Source organism: Betta splendens, chromosome 12, assembly GCF_900634795.4.
Source record: "Betta splendens chromosome 12, fBetSpl5.4, whole genome shotgun sequence".
Taxonomy (NCBI): Eukaryota; Metazoa; Chordata; class Actinopteri; order Anabantiformes; family Osphronemidae; genus Betta; species Betta splendens.
Window position 1 is genome coordinate 7,641,661 of NC_040892.2, and position 22,210 is coordinate 7,663,870.

At 44.1% G+C, this 22,210-nt stretch overlaps 2 protein-coding genes across 8 annotated transcripts; both read right to left on the reverse strand.

Annotated features, from left to right (window-relative positions):
• Positions 1-493: 493 nt before the first annotated feature.
• Positions 494-9,314, reverse strand: LOC114866709 (guanine nucleotide-binding protein G(q) subunit alpha-like). Of its 3 annotated transcripts, none has more exons than XM_029168789.2 (8): positions 9,087-9,312; positions 8,673-8,829; positions 6,356-6,540; positions 3,810-3,964; positions 3,448-3,576; positions 2,789-2,918; positions 2,287-2,440; positions 494-1,726 (listed from the first exon to the last, which is right to left on the reverse strand). In XM_029168789.2, exons 2-8 carry the CDS (start codon positions 8,806-8,808, stop codon positions 1,536-1,538), a joined length of 1,080 nt encoding a protein of 359 aa, XP_029024622.1. In that variant the 5' UTR covers positions 8,809-8,829; positions 9,087-9,312; the 3' UTR covers positions 494-1,535. The 3 variants fall into 3 exon arrangements, with proteins under 3 accessions (XP_029024622.1, XP_029024621.1, XP_040929101.1); XM_029168788.2 differs by having other exon boundaries at positions 8,934-9,311; XM_041073167.2 differs by lacking the exon at positions 494-1,726 and adding an exon at positions 1,733-1,999 and having other exon boundaries at positions 8,934-9,314.
• Positions 9,315-9,477: 163 nt separating this feature from the next.
• On the reverse strand, positions 9,478-22,208 carry hnrpkl (heterogeneous nuclear ribonucleoprotein K, like). Of its 5 annotated transcripts, none has more exons than XM_041073166.2 (16): positions 21,873-22,208; positions 18,134-18,240; positions 17,607-17,704; positions 17,460-17,516; positions 16,557-16,600; positions 15,212-15,284; positions 14,934-15,047; positions 14,471-14,599; positions 13,990-14,297; positions 13,765-13,818; positions 13,355-13,394; positions 12,082-12,097; positions 11,645-11,677; positions 11,484-11,551; positions 11,224-11,393; positions 9,478-10,789 (listed from the first exon to the last, which is right to left on the reverse strand). In XM_041073166.2, exons 2-16 carry the CDS (start codon positions 18,192-18,194, stop codon positions 10,759-10,761), a joined length of 1,296 nt encoding a protein of 431 aa, XP_040929100.1. In that variant the 5' UTR covers positions 18,195-18,240; positions 21,873-22,208; the 3' UTR covers positions 9,478-10,758. The 5 variants fall into 5 exon arrangements, with proteins under 5 accessions (XP_040929100.1, XP_029024618.1, XP_029024615.1 ...); XM_029168785.3 differs by lacking the exon at positions 21,873-22,208 and adding an exon at positions 19,122-19,146; XM_029168782.3 differs by lacking the exon at positions 21,873-22,208 and adding an exon at positions 19,033-19,146 and having other exon boundaries at positions 18,134-18,243.
• Positions 22,209-22,210: the final 2 nt, after the last annotated feature.

The window sequence follows — 22,210 nt, forward strand, 5'->3', positions numbered from 1 at the left end:
GTTCTGGCTGAAAGCGAAGCTGCGCACACATCCACGCTCCCGCGGGCCGCTGAATTTGAAACTCTTCCCCCACAGCGAGTGTGGGAGTGCGAACACAATGGAGGAGACCTGTAATGGGCTACTAACGCCCCGATCGAGAGTTTTCGACAAAATCCCACACGTCCCTGCGCATGAAAGGCAGAGGTTAAGACGCTGGAAGCTACAGGTCATCAACACACACCTGCCGCAATTACTTTCATTAATCGTTTTATAGAGAAATGCAATAGAAAAAGTGATGAAGACTCAAATGTAAACAGCTTCGTGGAGAGTAGATGAATCGTCAGCCCTTCTTCCACGTGTTCTACCCTGAGAACACGGACCTCTGCTGCAGGCTGCAGCCAGACGGACGCATCACAGAGGTGGGTTTCCAGATGTGCTGACTGCGCAGCTGGGAGGACAAGCGGACAACGAGCCCGGGCTGAGGCATGAAAGGAAGAGGACCCTGAGCAGCGAGTGATCTGCAAAACGTGTGTTTATTCATCCAATAGCAAGAGGACACTGTGAAATACAACCATAAATTAAGCCGTACAAATGAGCTTGTAATTATATTAACAAGTAGAAAAGGCTTGTGTAAACATTAGTACTGTGGATATGCTCCCGTTATTTACCAGGATTAAAAACACACTATTTTTATGCCTCAGGATATTTAAAACAGAGGGTCTGACCCTGACCAACAAATATGATAGAAGCTACTGTACCGTGTTGTATTTACAATATTCATTCAATAGAAATGCAAGTCGACGTGTAAAGGTGTTTAGCAGATAATAATTACTGGGAGTAATTCATGGATTGAACAAACACTGGTGCTCTGACAACTTTAAAAACATACGCAAACACTGAATGAAATGTGTTCAACCAAATACTAATACTAAATACTAGATGTTGCTAATGGCCTGGTTTTAACGCTGACCAACAAAATGTAAAGCAAACAATGTGCAAATCAATAATGGGAAAGTGAATGTACCGTTAGTGTTTAGTGGGACCCTCCCTTTAAGTGGCAAACACACAAACTGAGCATTTAGAGTATTTCAAACGCGTTTTTCACTTCAAGGTAACCAACTATGGCTAACGAGGGTTAGTGATGCCAGGTGCTGCCGTGCAGACTAGGTTCCCGTTCACACATTCCTCCGGACCACGCTGCTCGTCCACTGAAATACCCTTTTTAATCTCTCTCCCTCATGTGCATTGATATTGTCACCGCGCGTTCACAAAGAGCCCCAGAATATTTGAGGTTGCGTACAGTAACAGGCTCCTCGCTGAGGCAGCGCTCTAATTGTCCGGTCACACTTCATCGCCAGCTGGACACAGAGCCCAACAGGAACATTTGAACACATCAGTAGTAGAGTCGTTGCACGACAAGCTCGGCGGCGTCGCGATTTCCTGCTTTTGGATCATAGCGTTGGGTTTTCCAGCGTGGTGCAAACTGGACGGCGGCGCAGCGCTGCCGGCTGCCAGCGGTGCACAGGCGGCGGGGTCACCGCGGCAACGCCGGCGGGTTACACCAGGTTGTACACCTCGAGGTTCTCCTGCAGGATGTGGTCCTTCACCGCGCGGAACACAAAGCGGATGTTGTCCGTGTCCGTGGCGCAGGTGAAGTGCGAGTAGATGATTTTCTTCTCGTTGGAATTGAGGCTGTGGAACAGATTCAGGATGAACTGTCGTCCTGCTTGGGCGTCCTGCCGGGGACCTGGCGGGGAGGAACAGGGCCGTGAGCGGCGTGTGAGAACAGAGGCATACTCATGCCTGCACCGCTGGGTGCCTTGCTGCTCGTGGAAAAGGTAGATGTGGCCCCGCTGTTATCCACGAAGCATCAGCATGTGGGCGCCTTCATGAGGCCTCGGTGTCTATGCTGCGGACATGTTTACAATTCCTCAAGTTCTCGCGTCCGACTTTGAAATTTCCTCATTCCAGCTTAGTTACAACTGGTTTTCAGGATGATGTCCCCACTTCTGGAATCAGGCTTGAGACAAATGTTTAACCAGATTAACTAGTAATTGCTCATTTATGGCCTGTAGAGAAAAATTTTCTTCTGACTGACTGCATTATATGATTATTAGTCACTATTATTACCCCAGATGAGCGGGAGTGAGGCTGTGGTTGCTAATCTATTATATGTAGTTCAATAAAGGCCTAGGTGTCTTGAGCAAAGCAACCTTTAGCTTTTTCTAACTTTTTGGTCAAGGTGTAAAATGTCAGTTATTGCAGTATTTGAATCATTTCATGCCAAGAATGAACTCTTTGTCTTACCATTGTATTTAGGGAAGTAGTCGGCCAAATGCGAATACATGATTTTCTCCTCCAGTAAATCGATCTTGTTGAGAAACAAGATTATTGAGGACTTTCTGAACCACCTGTAGTTTATGATTGTCTGGAACAAGGCCATGCTTTCCTCCATTCGGTTCTGTGAAGAAAAAAAAAAACGTGTAACACCGGCGTCTCAGCGTGAGCAGAGAATTTAGGAATTCAGACAGCAGCCTCTCTGTGTGAGCACATTCATCTAGCTGCAATCTTATGCAAGTGGAGCTTTGCTGAGATGCTCTGAGCTCAACAGAGCGACTAAAGAGCTCCCCCTGCAGGCGAAGTATACACACTACTATCAGGGACCAGAAAGGGCGAGAGTTGGATCGCAGCTATTTAATCCTCACATAACATTGAGATGACGACAATGATTATTTTCTGTTTTTTACATAAACAGACTCACATGATGCCTATGATTTCATTCATTTATAACTGTAACAGATATTTTTACCTCATTATCTGACTCAGCAAGGACTTCGTCGTACTCGCTGAGCGCCACCAGGAACAAGATGGAAGTGACTTTTTCGAAACAGTGAATCCACTTCCTCCTTTCGGAGCGCTGGCCGCCGACATCCACCATCCTACGGGTCGAAGCAATCAATCATTACATCACACGTAGTCACAGTCTGGCTGCTTTCTCCCTCCAACCGGACAAGAAAACGGTGATGTGGACATTAGTAGGTAGAGGCCACATTCATGCTGCTTAGAACATGATGTAATTAACTTGAAGAAACATACACAGACCAATTAAAAACGAAACCTGATCATGTCTGAAAATCATTGTTTGTACAGTAGAGCAGCCATTTCCTTTCATGACGCTGAGGTTAGATTCTGGGAACAGAAAGTCTCATTTCCCTAAAACACATGTATTTCTGGGGAAACCAAACACTAAACCTGAGACACTGAGGTCTTGGAACCTCCTGTCGGGATCTAAAGCCACAGCACGAACTGATACAGTAGCAGCTTTAACTCTAACCCAACACAGACCCTGTGGATGTGAATGATATTATTACACTAGCGTGGCTCTAGAAGGGTACATCATCTGGGGACCATGAGATCTCCACAACGTCTTTCAGTTTTAATTTGGCGGCGTGCCACAGAAGCGCTCACCTGAAGACCACTTTCTCCAGGTCAAACGTGTACTCTATAATGCCCGTTGTGGGGACGCGGACTCGCAGGACGTCCTGCTGCGTCGGCAGATACGCAGCGTCAGCAATTCGGTCCAGGTCGTTCAGGTAGCTGGCGCAGCGGGACGACAACCACAGTCAGGTGAACACGAACACAGCAAAACAAGCCATTCAGTGCATTCATTTAATCCTTCAGTGAACCTTTACGTGGCGGTTCCTGCAAGGCTTTTGTCAACAACTGTAAATGGAATAAGCACTGAAGTCATTAAACTGACAACAGGCAAATGACACAGTGGAAACTATTCGGCGACGTCTGTGGAGAGTTTTTAGTCTGTTCACACTCACTATTTGGTGGAGTCTGACAGCTGGTATTCCCTCTTCCGAATGTAACACTCCTGAATTCCCGGGTCGCTCCAGAGGCTCTTGATGGCGTCCACGTGCAGGTCCGTCAACGTCGTCACCTTCTCCACGTCCACCGCGCTGACAACGCCGGCGTTGGCCTGAGCAACGACAGGGGACGCGCAGCGCATTAAAAACACCCCCCCGTCATTGCAAAACAAAATGGTGATTCATGGAAAGAAGTAGGTCATTTGTTGGGGGAAAAATAGAACTGCCTGGTGGTATCATGCACAAACACAGGGTTTAGACGTCCCCCCGTGCGGCTTCGCATGCTCTGCAAATCAGAACCTGATTTGTACCAGTCATGATTAAACCCACCCCAGCATCCAGTGCACAGTTACCTCATCCAAAGTGAGCTGCCTCCGTAGCAGCTGAACAAATGTTCACTTTAACCAGCAGCTGAACTCTCAGCACTTGGATGCTGATCTTCACCTCCACCATCATCAGGCGGTCTTTTAAGTCCGTTCTAGGCCTGATTGGATGAAATGAGGATCTGACGCTGCGGCCTGCAGTTTTACGGAGTTTGTCCGTTCGCCCCCCTCCCCCCCACAGCCCCTCTGACATTACTGCTCTCCTTATCAAATTACATCCGACTATTAAAACTAAGCGCGCTGCAAAACGGAGCCGGATGTTTTCGTTCTGACTGCTCAGAAGGCTTATTTAAAACCCAAGAAAGAACCTTTGGGAGCAAACAGCTCTGTGATGTTAGCGGTCCCATTCTGAGAATCTGTCAAAAGCACATCTACACATTTCTTCTTAGACTGCGATTTTTTAAATTTCTGCCTCACTCAAATACATCTCGGGTTTTGCTCATCCATGCTAAATAACCCAATTTGCGCCTGATGAATAATAAATATTTCCCTGACTACACATCAGTTGTCGACCCAGAGTTCAACAGTTCAGCCAGAAAACACTTCAAAACATAAGTCAGCACAAGCTGTTTGCAGTAATTTAGTAGTCACTTAGGAGCAAACTGTTACTTTAAGTCCCTTTGCTTCCATCTGTTGCTGCCTTGTCACCACATGCGAGGAGTAACTGCGTCAATAAATATGAACGCACTTGTCACGTTGTTGATGGGAAACTGTTTGATGCCATAAAGCAGAGATTGCAATCTTCCACGATGGATGCTGGGTGCCTAGGAGTGGCCACGCTGTGGTAAAGCCCTGAGTTATGAAAGGCACGTGTGATGAGTTTATTGCCTTACTGTAAATATCTCAACATTTGCTGTAGTAATTTCCCTGCTATCGCCGGCTATCTAACACCGCTACCAAGGGCTGCAGATGCACAATCCAAACACCGAGGAGCTTATTTTTAGCCGCCGCTTTCCGAGCTCCCCTCTCCTTTGGCTCGTCTCTTAAAACTGATTTCATGGCTCCTGCTGCTCTTCTTTCATGCTTCCACTTTTTTCTTTGGAGAAAGGATGGCACAAATTCAAGGGCATCCTTTTGAACTCGTTTTCTAAATCTTATAAAACTCTTATCTCTCAGTTCTACATTTATTACTACATTGTGACTGAACTGTTTTGCAGCTTAAACCTTTAATGGTCAAAATTCAAATAAGTCATATTGTTTACATATAAAAAGAGGTTTTAAAAGTCACCTGACATAATGTCACAGTGAAAGACTGAGTCTCATAACTACAGTTGCTCTAATGGTAATATATTGGCTGGGCTCGTACGTATTGCAAATGGTTATTTCCTTTAAGAGACTGGCTGTTGGATATTTAACTTACATACATTACACAGCCATATTATAGTCCTGACGGAGGAGGGGCTTGCTTTCGCCACCATGAACACTACCCAGACAAAAGTGTTTGGGCCAGCGCACATCACATGACAAAAGCAGCAGTAGTAAGCAGAAGTTACGGTGAAGTGGTTTTGCCACTTCGAGCAAGGTTGCTTCACAGCGCAGCCATCGTGGTAGAGCTGCTAGGCTGTGATTGGAGAGCCGTGCGTTCGGGGGAGGAGTCCAGAAAGTGATGATCTGTCAGACCGGCGCTTAATATCTGGGCTTCTGCATAGCTTCATCTTTACAGATGAGAAGGAAACATGCCGACTCCAAAAGCAGTCCAAAGCGGTGACATAGGACACATAAAATAGAGCTGTCTTGCCTCAGCTTTACCTGGAAGTTGCACTAATTTAGCACATTAGTATGAGCCAACATTCTGTGTGATTAATAAGCTCCTGCTGTTGGTATGACTCCAGATTCCTGTATGATTAATGGGGAGGTTCTCTGTCTCCCTTCCTCTTCTGTCTGGTCCTTGCTTTGGCTCCGGTGTACCTGTCTTTACACGCCTGCAGTGCAACAACTTGTGTACATTCCAAAGGACAGCCTGCTCCTTAAGCAGCAGGAATGCAAAACCAACGCGCTGCTACAATCAACCAGAAGTGATTCACTTTGAACACAAAGCATCAGGCGAAGCTGACTTGGTCACCGTCGGCGGCTGTGGCCGCGGCCGTGTGGAACAAAGGCACAGAAGCAGCTGTCTGGTACCTCATTGTGCTCGTGGCTGTAGGGGATTTGTAACATTTTCATGGCCTGGATCATGGCCTGCACGGCTGTGAAGATGTTCTGGTAGACGAGCCGGGTGTAGCTCCTCCTGTCCTCCTCAGAGTACCCGCGGCCGTGAATAATCCTCATCTGTTTGATGAAAGTACTTTTCCCACTTTCACCAGTTCCTGGCCAGAAAAAACATACGTGAGATTAGTTACATTCGTACATGTGCATAAAAGCGTTAAAGGACACATCTGACTCTATTCTTCTCTGTGAACTGTTGGCAAATAATTTATCGATATGAACTTAGATTTTTTGGAGAATTTGGTGAGAATCAACTCAAAGTAAAGATCCGTCACCCATATTATTGGTAATAAAGAAACTTGATATAACTTTAATTGTTTTTATTGGCCATCATTTGTGGCTAATGGTTGTATGGATGGCAATATGAAATGATTAGTCCACCACTTTGGTCCAGTCTGAAACATCTCACCAGTTATCAAATTGTGCTTGCCATGCAATTTGGTGCATTTGTGATCCCCTCAGGATGAACTGTAATCACTTTAGTGATACAGCAATTTACTGTCATTATCAGGTCAAACTATCCAATTGGCCAGTCACTGGTTTACCTCCATACAGCCAGTGGAGCAGTTTGACTTGGAAGAATAGGCCAAGTTTAAAACATTGACTACACAGACAATAATGAGCATCTAGGATTATATCTTCTTTATCTGTTTCCGTCTTATACAATTTTGGTACTCAATTAACAAAACTGGGTCCTTACTTGCTGCTGAGCTTACTCATTTATTATTACTTTATACTATTTTGTAATTTCACTCGTCTGTAAAAGCTGAACTTTAGGAAGTTGCAGCATTTCCTTTTCATGGCATACAAAGTTGAAATGACAGCATCTACTAGAGCACTCAGTCAAATGAAAACAAAAGCAAAGGTAGCACCAGTGTAATACTTTCTGTCTCATATTCGACCACTATCTAAATGTGTTTACATCAAAAGGATTATCTGGCACCTAAATCTACTACAGGGTGCAGATGACTAGGAATTAATAGTCTTCTAACCACTTAGCTGTAAAGATGTCTGTGGCCAACTGTACTGTGACCAGACAAAGCTGTCTCATCTTTACAGTAAGCATTAGCAGCTCACATTTAACCAGAAACACTTCAGTACACACTCAGCTTCCTTCCTAAACCAATTAAGCGAAGGATATGTCCTGTACATCTATGTATTTACTGGATGAGGCGCTTTAATTTACTCCTACTATGGTCAGATGACATACAGTATTGGAACATGTAGTCATATTAGTAGGAGTAGTATTATTAGTAGTAGTGTCCTTAAAAGTCCTTAAAAAATAAATTTGTAATACCATTAAATAAGGTGCAGTATACTTTATGTATCTAACTACTTGTTACTGGTTAGTTAATACTGAAGATGTTTTTCCAAGCAATATAATATAATAATCAATATGCTTTGCAACGGTAGAAATGATGGAGAGTTTGTGTTTTGCTGCATACATCCAATCCTTCTGAATACAGCTGCAATATTGTGGATATGGGAATTTAAGATAACATGATTCTCAACGTGATCATGCTTAAAAATATCCAAGTATGCCGCTTCGCTTTACTAGAGATGAACTCCAAAACTGATCACAGTGTTGAATCCCCCTGTGACTAAAGCTTATCTGGACTATCTCTGGAGGATTACGTCCGGAGATTGTGTGGAGTGGTCCGTTCATCACTCAGCCATTTAGTATTCCAGTGCGTTACTAGGGGGGATTAACGCACCGCAGAGATATTCACTTGGACCGGGCTTTGAGTGAGGCTCGTCCTTCCATCCAATCAGAGAGTTGCAATTACTACCCAGGAATAACAAGGTGAAACACTGCACAGAATGCACATAGATTAAAATGCGCGTTGTAGCTTTAAGTAAATTATAAGAATGGGTGCCAAGAAAAACATAATCTACCACTTACAGCGCATTTGGAGTGGTTTGAGTTATAAACAGTTATCTTAAACATTTTCACACTAGAAAACTTTGTTACTACCAATATACTACTCAGTTTATACAACAAGTGTAAAAATCTCACTCATTCTGATGACCCCCCCCCCCCCCCTTCATAGCCTGTGCCCCATTATACCCCCCCCCCCCCCCCCCCCCCCCCCCCACACACACACACACACAAAAAAGGTTCTAGACTCGCCCCTGAGGATCCGATACAAACCCGCTTAAACTAAACCCGCATTCGTGCGTGTTGTCGAACAGTGAGTTGTAAACTGGAACACTCGTATCTTTGAGTCCCTACCGAGCAAGAGGAGCTTGAATTCCCGTCGGGTCTCCTTCTTGTAACGGCGCAGCTCCCTCTCGATCTCCTCGTTGATCCGACGAGCCTCTTTGGCCTCCGGGCTGAGGCAGCAGGCTCCCATGGAGCTCAGAACCATGGCTCCGGGACGAGGCTTCACCTTCCGAGGCACACACACATAACGTGGGTTACACAGGAACGAACGCCGCGCGCATCCTCCAGTCACTTTTATCAGAATTGCTCCTCGGCTCAATCTGCACTCACACGTTTTAATCCTGAGCTGGAGACAAGGTTCGACGAACTAACTTCAAGTCAAAGAGACGTTTATCGAAATCTGTTGATGCGCGCTCGTGTCTCTGCTGTGAAGAGGAAATTAACTTTATGCAACAACCCAAACACTGAAGCGACGACTTTTACCCCTGGTTGCAGCGGAGCTCCGGGCGTGGTGGTCAAATATCGCGGTATTTCACTTGATTGCGCTACAAAGTGGCCCAAAGCTCAAAGTTATCCTCCGCTGGGAACAAGAACGGACCCGCTGCCAGTTCTGGCCGTGCTGTAGGTGCGGTCCGGGGTTTGACTTGGCTCCTTCGGTCCTGGGTGAAAACCAACAGCACACCATGTGACTGAGGGCTGTGCTCTGATGGGAAACCCTGTGGGCTTTCACTATTACATTATGGGATCAGATTTCCGGTGTTAACAAGAGACTCAGCATTAAAGAGTGATGCGACACATTGAGCAGAAATCCATCAAATCCCTAATGAATCACACAGATGTTTATCTCCTGGTGACTCAAGAGAAACACGCGTCGAACCGTTTCACAGTCTTTATTTATTCAACACCTGCAGGTGCTACAGAGATCAGACAGAAAACACCACGCACGGACTCACGACGCTGTCGCCTCCTCGCACCGAACTGCACCTTTAAAGATCCTCTCAGAAAAAGTTTAAAAATGCTTGTCAAAATTAAAAACGTAGAGCGAGCAGGGTTCATCACAGCGAGTCCATCCAAAGTGAACCAAAGGTCAAAGACAGAGATTCCCAAACCTGTCATTTGGCTCCATCTTCTTCCAAGAAAGTAGAAAGTAGGATGAGCTCTTCAGAAATTACAGGTTCTATGTAAATATACACACACACCTATTCACACTTTATACAGCTTTTCCTTCCTTGAAAAACATCAAATTTTTGCTCTATCACACTGGCACAATATTTAGCTTCAAATGTTTGACATTTTGTGAAATGCATATATTTGATTTATGAAAAATGTGGGTAACTCCCAGGTTGTAAACATCTTAAAATATAGCTTTATAGTCAGGTCCTCAAGTTAGAGATTGGAAGAAAAAACATGGCTGATACTAAACTGTTATGTAAAGACATTAAATTAAAGATTAATCAAATTAAGAAAACTTGGCAAATTAGTCTCACTAACAGTCAGGACTCAGACAGATAAACATTGCTTCTATCCAAAGTCTCTTTGTTTACTCTAAGCCATAGTTAAATTCCCTTGAGAAAAGTGCTGATCTTCATATCTAAAACAATGCCAGAAAGCAAATAAGCATTTCCCAAAATGTCAAGCGTTTCCTTTAAATCACATTTTACAAAAGCACTTCATTGTAAAGATTTAAAGTATGTCTGTTGTTGTAGTGTAAAATTAAAATTCTATATTTAAATGGTTCTCAGACCACGCGTCTTCATTTGGAGAGTGTGCTTCAACATGTAAGAAAAAAAAAATCACAATGTTTCTTACAAAATGATTACATTCTGCATGCTGTACTGAAATGCGGGAGAGAAAGGCCAGGGGTGGCTCACAACACTAAAAAGTCTTCACACACACACACACAAGTTTACTCCAATGACGGCACAAGAATCTCCCAAAAGATAATTACACCTGCACAGAAACATGTCGACTCCTTGTCTGTCGATGGACAGTTTTAGATAAACCTTAAATAAAATGTGTAACGTAGACACGTGGTGTTGTGTGTGGTGTGAGGGGAGAGGGCGCATCAACCCAAAGCAGAGGAATGTAGGCTTTGAATAGAAGGAGCAAACAGTATGGTAGCATGGCTTCATTCATCGTCCTCGCTTCTGTCTTCTCAGAAGAACCGACCAGAGTACTGCCTCACGCTGCAACGAGACATTTGACGAGAACGTTAGGAATATTTGTTTTAGCGAGTACCCAACACGGCTCGGCAGCTAAATAAAACTGGATGCTGCAAGCTGACATTTTTCATGTGGAGCAGATTGTAAGTTCCAACAAGTATGTCAAGGTCAAGGCCCAAAATAAATTCTGTCTGCAAGAAGTAATATAGCTGCCGAGAACAGCTAAGCCATTTAGTGATGGGCTGAAAGAAATGTGTGAAGTGCTTTAAAACACACTGGAATACAATATGAAACTGACACGTGTGAAAGGAAATGTTTACACAAAAGTACAACTATTCCTGCAACTAATTATTTTTTTAATTACTAATTAAGCTGTCCCTAGCTTTCTCAGGAATAGTTTTGTCTAGAAGCCAGCCCACACACTCCACTACCTTGACTTTAATCACAGAAGGACATGCCTGTTCTGCAGCAGGTACTGGGCGTTCTGGATCTGGTCCTGTGTTCCTGTGATGGTAATGATGCGGTCCTCAGAGCCCTCTAGTGGTTCATCAATCTTGATAGATGCCCCAGACTCGTGGCGGATCTGCTTGATCCTCTGGCCGCCTTTGCCGATGATGGAGCCAGCCAGCTGCACAACAGCAGCGCAGACACGTTTTCCTTTTGATCTCAGCTGTGAGAGCTGCGCGTGCGTGACCGAGTGAACAGACACCTTACTCACATCTTTGGGGATGGTGACTTGCGTCGTGATGACTGGCCCTCCGATATCACTGTAGGATCCTCTACCACCTGGAAGGCAGTGCATTTAATGCGAGTTAGTGTTAAACGGCAAAAACAACAAAATCATCCCTTTAGGTTTAAAGGTAAAAAGTGTACACTCACCAGACTGAAAGTGGTCCCAGGAAGAATTATTATCTTTGAAAATATTGAGAGGAAAACAAGAAAGTGAGAAGTTTGATGTGCATTACTTGACACTGGCGCAGAGAGTGTTAACATTAAAGAGACTTGAGGTTTTCCTTGGGTTTGTTTTAAGGACTGGGTTACAAGTAGTCATGCTTTTCCCCACTTTGTTCACTGATATAATCACAAAAATGTGTGAACATGTCAAAACCTGCAGCCAAAGTATCACAGCAAGGTTTATTGGGCAAGTACCATGAGACAGACGTTTTAAAAAACAGTATTTGAAATCAAATAATTCAAGATCTTAAAGCACGTATCATTCGATTGTACAAATATGCACACGATTTGATCAAACTTGTTCCCCAAACCACTTATTTTGTTTTTATTAAAGAAATAAATAAATAATTAAAAACACTCACCATATCCGCCTCCACTCTGGGGAAAAAAAAAACATTTACCAAGTTTAATGTCACAATCATCTCAGAATACTCAATTCTGTCTTGAATAATTCTTATTTTCTTGTAATTGATTTTGGTCATGGGTTTAACAAGATGTGTTAACAAGATGCTCGACATGTTCAGCAACAACACTCATTTCAATTTATTTTAATTTGAGGCCTGCACATCATTAGGCCATCTAAATGTAACAGAAGGTTATTGCTGAGAAAACAGCCATTCCTTTCATTCTAGAAATATTCTCCAATGTGAAGACTGCAGACCGCTGCACCCCTGAAAACCTGCAGCCGGTTGAAGCAGATGACCGCCCATTCCGCTTCCATAGGGTTGCCTGTACTTTCCTCGGTATTCACCCTACAATATCTGACTCAATATCATTTACAGACTTCAGAGACCGTTTACTCTGCAAGCTGCTGCTGCATTGTTTTTTTATTTTATTTTATCCTGCCAAATATTTTTTTCAGAATTATGTAAGACTACAGGTCACATACCTCTCACAGGAATTCAGAAGTAAAAGATAGAGGAAGTAGTACTACTACTACTACTACTACTGCAGTATTCTACATGACTACTCACACAAAAAGCAATTGCAATTTGCTATATACTGTAGCAACTTTGAAAGTGGGTCAAAATATAAAACTGTGTTTAAGGTTAAGAATAAGGAAGGTAATTTTTAATAGAACTGGTTCATCATGGTACTAATTTTACCACTAATAATTGTGAAATAATTGCACATTGAGGAGATGTGAATGCACAGTAATAATTAGACTTAACCTAATACGTCAAGTCAGCCCTCACTGCCTCATTTGCTTTTTGATAAGTGCGACATTCATTCCGTTTGTTATCACATTATCTATCGGTAATTATTTAATCAAATGCATTAATTGCCTTACTACCAAAATACTTTCTTTGCAGCTAAGACCTGAAAGGAACCTGTCAAGGAATTGCTTTGGTTTCAGCTCAAGTTCATTTGCTAGCCCAGTGGTTCTCTGGACTAGTATTCAGCTGCTCTCTGGTAACCAAGGAGACAACTGTTGCCAGGCAACAACAGGCAGAGCTCACTGTGCATACACAGTGGAAACGCAGCCCGATGTCCATGCCTCTGTGTTTCGTACTACACTCAGAAAAAGGAATTCCAGCCACCACATCCGAAACGCAACTTAAGCAGCAGCTACACAACCAGGAGGCTGAACATGTGACCCCGCATCACAACAACGTGCAAAGACGGCACACTCACCATGCTGTCGTAACGGTCCCCTCCTCTTCCTCTCCTGTCACTGCACACAAAAAGGTATGCGTTAATGTGGCTTATCTACTTTAGGACACATGCAACTCTACAGCATCAGATCCAGTGCTGTTGGATTCAGACAGCTGGGAGTGTGAAAGTACACGCAGACTCAACAGATGACCTGTGATCAGACTGTGATCAGACCAGTGGCTTTCCATTCTGTTATTCTGCAACATGAAGGATTTCTTTCTCATTTGGGGGAAATTTAATTACTGTTAAGTATTAATAAGTGAGGCCAGGGCAAAATTTTGTATTTTGTAAATAGTTTGTAAACTAAAATCCCCTTTTTCTAAAAAAAAAAAATGCATGCATTGTACCAAACTTACTGTTTACTACCCAGTCATAAAGCATTTGCTCACCTTGGTCGGTCGTCCATGCTGCTGTGGTAGCTGCCATGTGCAAACCTGTCTCCACTGTAAATATGGATAATATAGTTTTTAAACTGTATTTAGAAAAATATGCACGTCTACTATTTAAACACATATGAATCACACAGATTCTTCTTTAAGTTCCACACCTAAAGTCAAGTGACACACCTGCTCAACCCAATTAAACCCACTGAATGACTTTAGACCCCTCCTTACCCTCCTCTCGGCGGTGGTGGTGGGGGAAGTGGCAGGTTTCGTGCTCGGCTCCCTCCCCTCCCGCCTCTGCTGAGCGGTGGTGGGGGACCCCGACGTGGGCTCATGTCGTCGTAGTCTCTTCTGGAGGGAGGCATCGGCCTGTTGCCACGAACGGGGGGCATGCGCTCGAAACCACCACGCACACGAATGGGGAAGCCGCCAATGGGTCGCCTCCCTCTTTCCTCAAATAACATGGTAAAACCTCCATAGTCGTACGTCTCGTCATAGAAATTGGGGTCATACGGCTGAGCACGACCTTTGATCGGTGCCTGCACAATAAAAATGAAGGGAAGTTATAGCAAAAGATTTCTCAAGTCTAATATTTCATGTGCTTTGCACCTTTTATGTCTGTCAATTATCAACCTGTTCTTTCAGTGACTGATTTTGCCTTTAACAATTTTTTCTAGAGTAGATGAACCGCAAGTATTTTCTGTAAACTCACCTCTGATACCAGCTCCAGGATGACCTTTATACATTCAATGACACGTTCTGGTTTTCCTCCAACCAAGACCACTCTGTCAGTAGAGTGAGGACAACACTCCTGGAACAACTTGATTGTGGTCTGGGTGTTCTGGGGCACACACACACACACACACACACACACACAAATAAAGTTAGTATCATTCAATAGAAAGCTTTTACTGCTACTACTTTACTTAGGTTTATAGTACTATAGTATTTACAGTTTTTATACTGCAAAGCAACTTATGGAGCAAAAATCTGGAAAAAAATATTTAAATTATTATTTATTATTATTTATTATTATTATTATTATTATTATTATTATTATTATTATTATTATTATTATTATTATTATTATTATTATTTAAATTTTATTAAAATTAATTAGGTTAGTGAAATTTATGGTCACTGCAGGGTCCCCCTTAATATAGACTCTGCCCTACCTCTCTCAGTTCTTTTATCTTGGCACCTTTCACCCCGATGATGCCCCCTGCCAAGCTCTGATGGATCAGCAGCCGGAGCTCACAGTCGAAATCAATCCCACTGTAATGTTGGTACTAAACAAACAACAGAAGATCAGTAATATCCAAAAGGTCCAAACTCTTCCTACAGTTGGTCAAAGCATTAGATACTGGTTGCGATAGTGTCCATTGACACAAATGATAGTGTGCGCCCTCTGCTCCTGTACATTATTAACAGGGTAATTACCATGGTGGCTTACCTCCTCTAGAGTTGGTATGATTTTCAGAAGAATCTCTCCAATAACATCGATGCTGGCATTCACACTCAGGATCCTGTCAGGAACCATTTGATCAAAATGAAGCAAGGCATTATAATGGGGACAAAAAGATGAGCACAAAGAAAATTCTGATCGAAAAGAAAAACAAAAAACATGTGAGAAGCGGTCCAGCAAACAGTTACAGAGAGACAAAAGTACAAAAGATTTTAAATAAAAAAAATTTAAAAAAAAGGAGAAATTAAGACTGTTGCATACTATTCACAAAACTTTCCTCATCACTAAACTGATTAAATAAGCAGCTGACATGCACTCAATCTAATAGAATAGAATGTTCAAAGTAAGAGAAGCCTTGGCAGAAAGGGCAACTTTAGAAAGGCTCAAATAAATGTGAGCGTGGCCACACAGAATTGGGGGAGGGAGAGAGAGAGAGAGAGAGAGAGAGAGAGAGAGATCTTTTATAACCATCCCACCACCAGCAAGTTGGAGAAAAGGAACAAAACAAACTGACAATGTAACTTGCCATGACAATTGAGCCACCAGCACACCTTCTCATTGTGACCAGGGAGTTGGGGAAGGAGGGAGAGGTGGGGAGGACAGAGCTTGGGGCTGAGGTGAGGAGGAGACGAAGAGTAATATAGCAGAGTTGAGGTGGGAAAGGAAATGCAAGTGGTTAACTACTCTGTGGTAAAGGACAAGAGCAAGGGGTGGGGATGGGGGTTGGGGGGTTTGGCGGGTCATGAAAGGTTTGGCAGACAGCTTGCATCTGATGTGGCCTGAGAGGAATTTAACACAGGGGATACAGCACAATGAAGTAGACACGACATAATGAGAGATAGAGTGGGGGGGGGGGTACTCAGCCTCCAGAGCCAGCGCTCCCTCAAAGATTATGGACAGTGATGCTGAAAACAGTGGGAAAGGGGATGGAGGGGGAAGAGGGAGACGGAGGCAGAGGGGCCAGGTGGGCCACAGCGGACAGAGCGAAAGAGAGACATCTGCTTCCCACAACTTCTATGGTAAAAACTACACATCACAGCAAAGAAAGGCAACAGCTGTGTCGCTAAACATCAACTACTTGGTAGTGGGCTGTCATTGATTCTCTGCTTGGACAATAAACTGTAATGACAAAGTGCAACTCAATGGAGATGCTTAAAATGGACAGAAAAATCAAAAGGAACAATACACGTCTCTTACAAGTGGAGGGGGGTGTTTGGGGATGGGGGAGTATACGGTCATGTGTATAAATGTTAAAATGAAACAGAAGGCAGGTTATCAAAGACATGTTTCACTGTTCTAATCAGGCAGTGAGGCAATAACTGGTGGGACATACCGCTCTGGGCCACTGCTGTCTGGGACAGATACACTGGCATTGTACTGCATGGGCCGAGGTGGTAGTGGTGGTGGTGGTGGTTGTGGTGGAGGAGGTTGGCATTGGGCAGGGGCATTCAATCACAAGATGGCAAGTTAGGCCCCCATTTAAGGAGGGGCACGGTTTATGGGCAGGGCCAACCGGGAGTGTCGGGTGGGCGGGCGTTCAGGGGCGGGCGGAGGTTGGGCCAACATCAAGGTGAGCAACGCAGGAGGGGCATGTCGATCCAGTACATGGGCAACGGAGGAAGGTGGCCAAAAATAAAAACAATAAAAGTAAAAAGGAGAAGGGAAGAGGGGGAGAAGGAATACATTTTTAATTGAACACATGCTATACTTTGTCCCAAGAGTGAAATGAGAGACTTGAAACTGTGGTGAGTGAAGAACAACAGGAATGTCACCTGGACAAAAGATATGTTTAATAAACAGCATGAGGAACTACTCAGAGCTACAACCAGGCAGGTCTTCGGGACCTTGGTGTGACTTCATGATCAATCATCGAGTTATGATGGAAACTGCACTGCATTGGTAGGAGAGCTCAGTAGGGCTAGAAACAAAAGCCAATAGATACGTCTAAGCCTGCGTTACCTGTTCAGATGAGCCAACTCACTGAAAAAGTGCATGTCAATATTTAATGGTAAATATTAATCCACCGGCTGGTTAATCATGTGTCTGTTTGTGGGCATCTAATGATGAAATATTTGGAATTTAGGTTGGGCTCCCTCATTTAAATATTTGTCAACAAGGTTTAAATATAGCATTGTGGTCACATCCTGTACAGTTCCAGTAACAGAGGGACCAGTGGCCAACTCTTTTTGTCTCCTCAGATGCAGACATGTTAACAGCATTTTATCCATGTACTCACGTCTGTGCGCAGAGCTTTTATGTTCTTCCCACCCTTTCCAATAACAGCACCAGCATTCTGTGAAGAAAAAGAGGCGTTCCTTACAGGGACGACGGAAAAAACAGGCGCGTGTCCAGACGGCCGAAGCGTAAGTTTATGTGCTTTTACTTTGCTCTGAAGCAGAACGCGCAGCTCCACCATCTCGTCTGTGTTGCGTGAACGTTTGAAGGCCTGCTCCTCATCCAGGTCCTCAGCTGGGCGTTTACCTGGGAGGTACGACAGATCAAACCCGAGTCAGGGAGTCATTGAGTATTATAACAGGAGTCAGACGCTCACTAGAGGGTAAGGATCCGTCAAAAGGCACATTTATGCGCATAAATATACAGGTATGAGGACTGCTGGGTCTACAGTAAGTTCCACCCCAAGAATGAGCTTCATTCAGCAACCAACTGTACCCTGGACTGTGTCCAGCACCACCACACACCCTTCCTGGATTAAAACACACCGGCTGATCTGTTCAGGGCCCACTGAACAGCAGTATCTTGGACAGGAGAATCCCTCAACCATCTGACAGTCTCAACATGCTACACTGTGCAAGCCAGAACCCCCCTCCCTCCCTTGAGTCTAGTTATTATATAAAAAAAACAACACAGGCTCAAATCATAGAAGAAATGTCCATATTTGTGTCATCCTACCATTAGCGTCAGTGTTGCTGAAAGTAATGTCTTCGTCCTGCTGTTCGTTTTTCACCTCCATTGTTTTGGTTCTGCAGGGCAACGCAAACTGGCTTCGCTCCCTGGTGCTGCTGACAAAGGAGACAATAGTAAAGTCAGTCATGCCACTGAACGTGCTGAGGCGAATGTTCTGATTAGGGCTGCAGTTAATGAGCACTTTCATTATTAGCAAGTCCTCACTGTCTGAGAATCAAATGCCAGAAAGCAGTCATGAGACGACCTAGTAAACAGGAATGTTGTCTTAGCAAACCAGTGTGCAATAGATTTATTATAGTTTCGATTATCTGCATGTAAATGGGACATGAAATTAATTGTGCACGTGCTCTGCACACTGTTGCACACTGGCCCCTTAAATGTGCACTTTCGCTAACGGGGGGTGCTAATTAACGACAACACCCATGACAAACCGGACAAGGTTCTACAGAAACTATAAACTATATGCACGTTCATGAATTTAATTACCAAAAGCAGTTAGCCTAAAGTTGTGCGCTGTGCATAAACTGCGCAATACTTTGCGCGCAGAAGGGGGTGTCTTGTCACTTGACGTGCCAGATTAGGAAACTCGCTAATATTCCAGCTAGCTCGCTAATCTGCGGCATTGCTAAAATTATAGTACGTGGTGTTCCTCTTTATTTGCTAACAGCTCCGCTAGGCTAACCTGTGTGTTGCGAGGCGTGTCTGCTAGCTAGCTAGCCCCTGTACACGTTGTACAACGTTCACGAGCGACAAACAACATTAGCAACATTCCAGCTGCCAGTCTGATATCAGCGGTAAAACCTAGCACGAGCGGCTAAAATATTCCACGACGCGACGCTGCGTTGACGCCGCGCTACCAAATATGACAGTTTAAAATAGCAAACCTGCAGAAAAACCTCCCTCCCTGCAGCTCGCCACTGTTTTACTCGCCCTGAAATGTTCGCACGTTTTAGCACGAAGAGGAGACTCTCACCCTGTGGTTCGTTTCACACGGATGCCCAGTCAGCATAGGCGGGCGGGGCTAAGGCGCATTCAATAGCCGCTCCGGCAGATGTGTATCCTTAGGACCACGCAGAACGATTTACCAAACAGTGTTTCACTAGTTAAGGGATTTTAGTCCCGAGTTTGACCTTGCAGGCGGACCCTCTGCCCAAATATGTTTGTTTAACCCCAGGATTTAGTTCTCAATGTTTATAATGTTTTAATCGGCTCGTCTAGTTATTTAAATTGTTATAATAAATTGTTAAAATGGCACGATTCTGATTCTGAATTGTTACAATAGCACGCTGTAAATGTATAATAAAAATAATATTGATATTGAATTTACAAGGAATGAGAAATATTACAAGAAAGTAATGGAAAAGTAAGATTTTTCCTAAAAATATAAATTTAGCAAAAGTACAAAATGTTTCCTTGCGGAGCATTTTGGAAACAACAGGTCAGGTCAAAGCAACCTTGCTGAAAACCTTTTAACAGTTGTATGTGAAGTTGAGGACCTCCAGAAGATTAATTGTAACCAACTGTAACGAACCATCAAAGTTGCTTAGAGGTTTTGTTTTGTCCTTGTGTTATTTCTGCTGCTCTGGTGAAATCAGGTTCAGTCCTCCTTCAATACATGACTGTTGACTCATTAATTGCAACCAGATGAAAAGTGGAGCTTCAGAATCAAATGCTAAAAAACAAAGTCAGCAACTCTCAAGAGCGAATCTTTAAATCTGCAGGATTCCCGTGTAGAGTTTTTTTTTTTACAACATGACTGATTTCAACATGTTTGAGCAAATAAATTAAAGCTGCTGTGTCTGAAGCTAATGCTGCCGTTCGACTGGTACGGTGCGCGCAATCCGCAAAACAAGGCAAGAGAAACACTGTGTGGATAGCACATGACCTATAAATCAGTTGAGTCATTCCACACAAGGTTCAAGACAAGTCTGCCACCAGCTGGTTCAAGAAGAGGTAGGAGCAGGGAATTGTAGAGCTGGATGATGCAGAAGTGGCACAAGACTGACTATGCACAAAAGTGCCCAAGAGAGACCATCTCTGGGTCTGGCAAGCGACAAGCCTCCGTGTCAGATTCCTCCAGCACAGTTCATGGAGGCATCATCATAGAAGGAAAAGAAATATTACAAAATACACAAGTTTACACAAGTTAAATGCACTGATGATTAAGGTATTTATTATTTCTCCGTCTTCAAGAGAAGTTACATGATCTTCTGTTATCTACTGAAAACAAGCAATGTGCAGTGCAACTAGATTCTCTTTCTGCAGAGATAAAATGAGATCAGACTTGCTAATCCAGAGCCACCACCTCTCTGTCCATTTATTGCATATCAAGAGCCTGAATTCTGTCCATTCTTGATCTATTTCCAACATCTTTTTTTTTTCCCCTCCTCACGGTGTTGTCGTGTTCCATCAAATAGAGGCAATTGCAAAATAAAGAGCTTCCTTCCCTCGCCTATACGCTGATGTTACCATGGAGACAGATATAATTCTGTTATTGATGTTTCTTATTAAAAAAAAGCCTGCGTACATATTTTCATCTGCAACCATAGCGACACTTGACATTGTCCGCGCTATTTGTAAAAAGCAAGTCACCATAGCGACACTAACATCCAGGCTGTGTCATAGATCATGTGTCCTAGCTGAGTATGTCGCCTCATTATGAGTGAAATTTGGGAATCCACTGGTGGCGAACAGGATTCATTTCACCGTCTGTCGAACGCACCGTCAACCCACGGACTGGACAGTAACTTTTAAAGTGCTGAGAAACGGACGCTTTTAATTTAAGCAGCTCCGTCGCGGACCTTAAATGTCGAATGCTGACACGGGACGTGCAGAAATCATCACGAGTTAATATATACATCTGGGTGTGGACGCGACTGTTGCAGCAGCACCTAAATATGCTTAATGAAATAAAATGACAAATAGAATGCTAAGCTCAAATCAGACTCTGGGCTGGAAAATCAGTCCGTTGTAATATTGTTGCGTTGTTATTACGGCAACGTGGCAAACTTAATAAAACACACCACTTCTAGTAAAATGCTTCTTCTCTGGAACAATAAAAAAAATCACCTAGTATTTTTTCCAGTTCGTGCTCCCATATCGTGCTCTGATCAGTGATTGGACTGAGACTCATTTGAAGCTTGCAGACATAGTATAGGTAATTATTTTTCATAGATGCACCCCGTCTTGTGCGTCAACCCTACGTCACGCTATAGGCCTAATAGCCGACCGTACAAGAGCGTCGATGTGGAAAAAGCGCCGCTTTCATGCAATGCATGATTTCAAAAATACCCACAACACGAGAGTTTACGTGCATATTGTCGCCGTGACCACCGCACAAAGGGTGTTAACCCACGGCAGCCTAGTGCAACACGGGACGATGCTCCGTCGCATGACTAAAATATTAATTCCCAAACAATTTTCTATCAATGCAACTTGTGAGAAATACGTCCCCGGGGTATCGTCGCGTCCGTCTCCCGCGTGAACCCACTCCCGGTGACGACCGAGGGGAGATGCGCTCGTCCTCGGCGATAATCGATAGACGGCTGCAGGTAGCCGTCCTCCCTCCACGCGCAGCATCACCACGCACCCTCACTCCACTGTGCAGTCTCCCCCGTTTTCCTCCCCGTCGCCGCACCTATGAGAACTCGCCCGTGGGTGCCCTGCCTATTGATCTCCAAACAGCTGGAACGCCTCATATTTGTTTAACAAGGCTGAGACGTACGCTCTGTGCCCGTGATCGAGGAGTGAGACAGCATCAGCATCAGCAGCAGCAGCAGCAGCAGCAGCAGCAGCAGCAGCGCCAGGACGGACCACTTGACACCTCGCTTCACGGCATCGATATGCAGTAGTGTGATACCAGCTCTGCGGAGACGGGAAGGCCAGTCCATGGCATCTTGATATTAAAACCGGGGGCTCTGCGCATTCCTCGCCGACGGCGTCGTCTCCTCTCTTTTCATGCGGAGTCGAGCGGATTAACGTGGCCAGATAACGACGACGGGGAAGGAAACCTTAACTTCATTCAATTTGAGCAGATTGCGTTCGGGGAGGGGGGGGGATTCG